Source organism: Geospiza fortis, unplaced genomic scaffold (assembly GCF_000277835.1).
Source record: "Geospiza fortis unplaced genomic scaffold, GeoFor_1.0 scaffold147, whole genome shotgun sequence".
NCBI classification, from domain to species: domain Eukaryota; kingdom Metazoa; phylum Chordata; class Aves; order Passeriformes; family Thraupidae; genus Geospiza; species Geospiza fortis.
Genome location: NW_005054372.1, coordinates 1,070,948 through 1,074,586, shown reverse-complemented (window position 1 = coordinate 1,074,586; position 3,639 = coordinate 1,070,948). Strand labels below are relative to the sequence as shown.

General features: G+C 41.1%; 1 protein-coding gene across 1 annotated transcript in view; it reads left to right on the top strand.

Annotated features, from left to right (window-relative positions):
* MFSD10 (major facilitator superfamily domain containing 10) overlaps positions 1–3,639 on the top strand; it is a 21,662-nt gene that overhangs the window by 240 nt on the left and 17,783 nt on the right. The window contains exons 2-3 of the mRNA XM_005424730.2: positions 1,927–2,121; positions 3,287–3,383. Of these exons, the coding sequence (XP_005424787.1) occupies positions 1,945–2,121; positions 3,287–3,383 (274 nt within the window). The 5' untranslated portion in view covers positions 1,927–1,944. The remainder of the gene's footprint in view (positions 1–1,926; positions 2,122–3,286; positions 3,384–3,639) is intronic.

Here is a 3,639-nt window from a genome sequence, read left to right as displayed (position 1 = left end):
CGGGCAGAGGCAGCGGCTGTGAGGGATTCACGTGTGCTGAGGAATAACTTGCCCAAAGCCAGAGCCCTCCTCTCCCAGCGCGCCTCACGCAAGGCAGATGTCGCCGTGGAGGTGAAGTGCTCTGTTTTTGCTGTCAGGATGCCAAGGGCCTGTAAAATGTTGTGGTTTCCTGCCTGGCAAAAAAATATGGAGAGGTTTGAACAACCAAACCGATGGAGCACAAAGGCAGAAACGTGCAGTACCTTGGGATATTGCGTAAGGGAAATCGCAACCACGCAGCCAAAACTGGAGCAGAGTGAAAGGTCAGCACAAGCATCGATGGGTTGGAGCTGCACGCTGGCAGAAATGTTCCTGAGGGAAAGGTGTGAGGGATGTTACCTTTGTAAATAATCCTGGAATAGAGTTCAGCTTGGTCATACAATTAAGTGGATGACTAAACAAATTGTGAGGAAAACCAAGATACAGTCTGCCTCAGTGACCCCATCCCTCAGCTGTTGGCTGGATAGACCTAGGCCCAGAGAGTATTTGCTTACAGAAATGGTTATTTTGGCTTCATGTGCTCTTTTATCATTTGGGTATGAAAATAATGCTGAATATTTGTAGCAGTGATGATTTGCCATTTTAAATAAAAGGATCTTGAACATCAATCTGCTAAATCAGACCAGTTTGGTTAAGAGCATTATGCCAAGAGTTTAGTAAATGAATTGCAGGTGGCCCCCATTCCATGTTTATTTACCTCCTGGCAATTGAGCTTTAATAATGCTTCAGTGCCACTAAACTGACTTCATAGGTCAAGAAATGTCACAATAATATTTATTGCTGAGCGTGACAAAGTGTTATAGCCTTCAATTAGTGTAATTTCGTTTTCTATGTGCAAGTGCCTTGTGTATATAATATGGTATATCTGGTCTGGAACATAGATTAAGAATTGCTCACTGTTTTCAGTGCTGACTCATCAAAGTCAATGAATGTTTTTGTATTAATTGGCTTTGGATGAAATTCTGTCTCCTTTTTTATTCTTAGTCCAACAAACTTTCAGTGACTTTTGCAGAGGAGGGGACTGTAAATTTGATTCTTTTATGACTGAGATATCATGTATGTTTTACAATTCTGAAGTTTGCAGTTCCATGGTTTATATATTACTCCTTGATTTTGATTTATGTTGCAAATGAGTTAATTTTTGGGATTGAGACCAACTCCTTCATTTCTTAAAGACTGAACTATATATGATCGGTGTCCTTGCTTAGGGCTTTAAGATAGTTTTGGAGTATTATCAAAGAGAGTTGATAGTTCTGGTATTTCTGACAAAATAAAAATGCTGCCTTCATCATTTGATGCCCCAGGTCAGTAGCTACCATCTGGAGGAAGAAATAAAAGATGAAGTTTAAAAATTTTCTTCTGTTGTTTCTTGTGTTGCTCTGTGGGGTTTATCTAGAAGACAGCATTCCTGCAATAGTTATGAAGACTGCCTTTTTTTTTTAAATTGTTGTTTTGGTAATTTCTAATATACACTGAAGGCACAAATAAACTCTTATTTGGATGTAAATATTTGGAATAGAGTGCCCTTTCATACCTATTTTACTGTAATGCTGAGTTGAAAACATGTAGGGAAGTCATGGTAGTGTTGCTCACATGTTAACAAACTTCAAATGCTCCTTAGTTCTGTTCTATTTGAGGTGCTCCTAGAATAGAGTTTGTTGTTTTACTGCCTTTGTAGCCTGTCCTTGATGGGAGAAAATGTAGTGCTGAGCTAATAACCAAGACTGGAAAGTTGAGGCTCTTGTTCCCTTGTTCCCAGGTAGCTTAATATAGCCAGAACTTATTTTTGTGAAGTCTGTAGAAAGTAGGAATGAATCAGCAAGATACTCTTATGGAAGACCTGCAAAAAGCTTCCTGTTGACTGGATATAAATGCAGTTTTTTTTAGGAGCAGAGCACTGGGAACATGGCCCTGGGAGAGAGAGGAAGCAGCAGCAGCAGCAGCTCCAGCAATGACAGGCAGGAACAGAACCATAATCGTGTTATTACAATTGTCTTCCTGGCCCTCTTCATCGACTTGTTGGGATTTGCCCTCATCTTGCCACTCTTTCCTTCCATCCTTGATTATTACAGCCAGACTGAGGTAAGTAACAAGAAAGTCAGCCCACAAAAAATGTTAGGATCTTGAGGGAAGAATGGAAGAAAAATCACCTGCCTTGGGGCAAACCAAGCAGCTGTAGAAAGATTAATAATTACCTGGCACATATAAATGGTTAATGGACTGAATTTATTAGTCAACCTGCATAAGATTCTTCACCCTTATTTTTTCATTAAAATGGGAGATTTGTTTTGATAAAAATTCAGGTATTTCTTAGGGACTAGTCCTTGTGTTTACCAGTGCTTTTGTGTCTTACACTGATGTCACTGGTGAGGCAGTTCATAATGGATCTGTGTGCTGGGGTTTATTGAAGAACCAAAGAGATGAGAGCTTTTACCCCACCTGAGTATTTCACAAGGTCACTTGCCCTCCCCCAGTGTGGAGTTCCATCTCAACTTCCATTCCTAGCAGGGAATGCTAGGAAGGCTGCTGCTCCAGGAACAGAGCAGAAAGTCCTGTTGGATCCTGGCTGTGCAGGTGCTATTGTTACCCTTCTGAGGTGTTAATGGCATTACTGGTCAAGATGAACATGTTGTTGTGGGAGAATTGTTTTTGCAGCCCCCACCTCTGTCTCTCAGCCCCTCTCTAACCCCACTCCAGCTGCAGCTGTAGCCTTTGTCCTTACAACCATATCTCTAACCCAAACTGTAGGCTCTGATCTCTAGGGTCTTCCTCCACTTCCAGTGTATCTCCAATAGCCAAGATCTCCGCCTTCTCTTCCAGACCCTCTTCTTTTCAAGTCCTCATCCTCTTTTTGGGAATCATTCTTTTTTTGCACCACCTTTTCCTTCTGCAAGCTTCTGTTCTCCCAGGCTAAACATGTGCAGCAGGACAGAGTGTGTCTCATGTTGCCTTTTTAATTGAAAGATTCAGGTCATGCCTGTTTAATTCAGGATTTAGCAGGTAATGGGCCTGAATGCTTGAAAAAGTTCAAATTCAGACATTGTCCCACCCAAACATGTACTATCTGCTGCCTGTTAACATTCACAGTTTAAGCTATTTTTGATCAGTGAGGAAATTTTCCCTCGTGGGGAGGAGGAGGGAAGGAATCATCTAACATTGTCTCTAGTTCACATTGTGTCTATTTTCTGATGCAGTCTTTGAAAATAAACTTCTTCCTGCTTCTGTTTCCCTGTTTTCTGTTTTTCAGGATGGATTCTATTTGTCATTGCAACATGGGGTAGACTGGTTTGCAGGGATGGCTGGGATACCTCCAGAGAGGAAATACAACAGTGTCTTGTTTGGAGGTAGGGAAACTGAACAGACAAGCTAACAGCCAAAAAACACTGTTCTTTCCAAGTTATTTTCAACGTTGATGTGAAGAATGACGAGAAATACAAAAAGCATGCTTGCCTGTTATTAGTTCTAGGTTTAAGTAACACAGAAGAAGTCTCTTAGACTATAAATTATTTTGTTTTCAACACACTGATAGCAATGAAGAGTTGGACAGCCCCATCTCTGTCATTTGGAGACACCTAGACAGGCAGGAGGAATGGGATAATG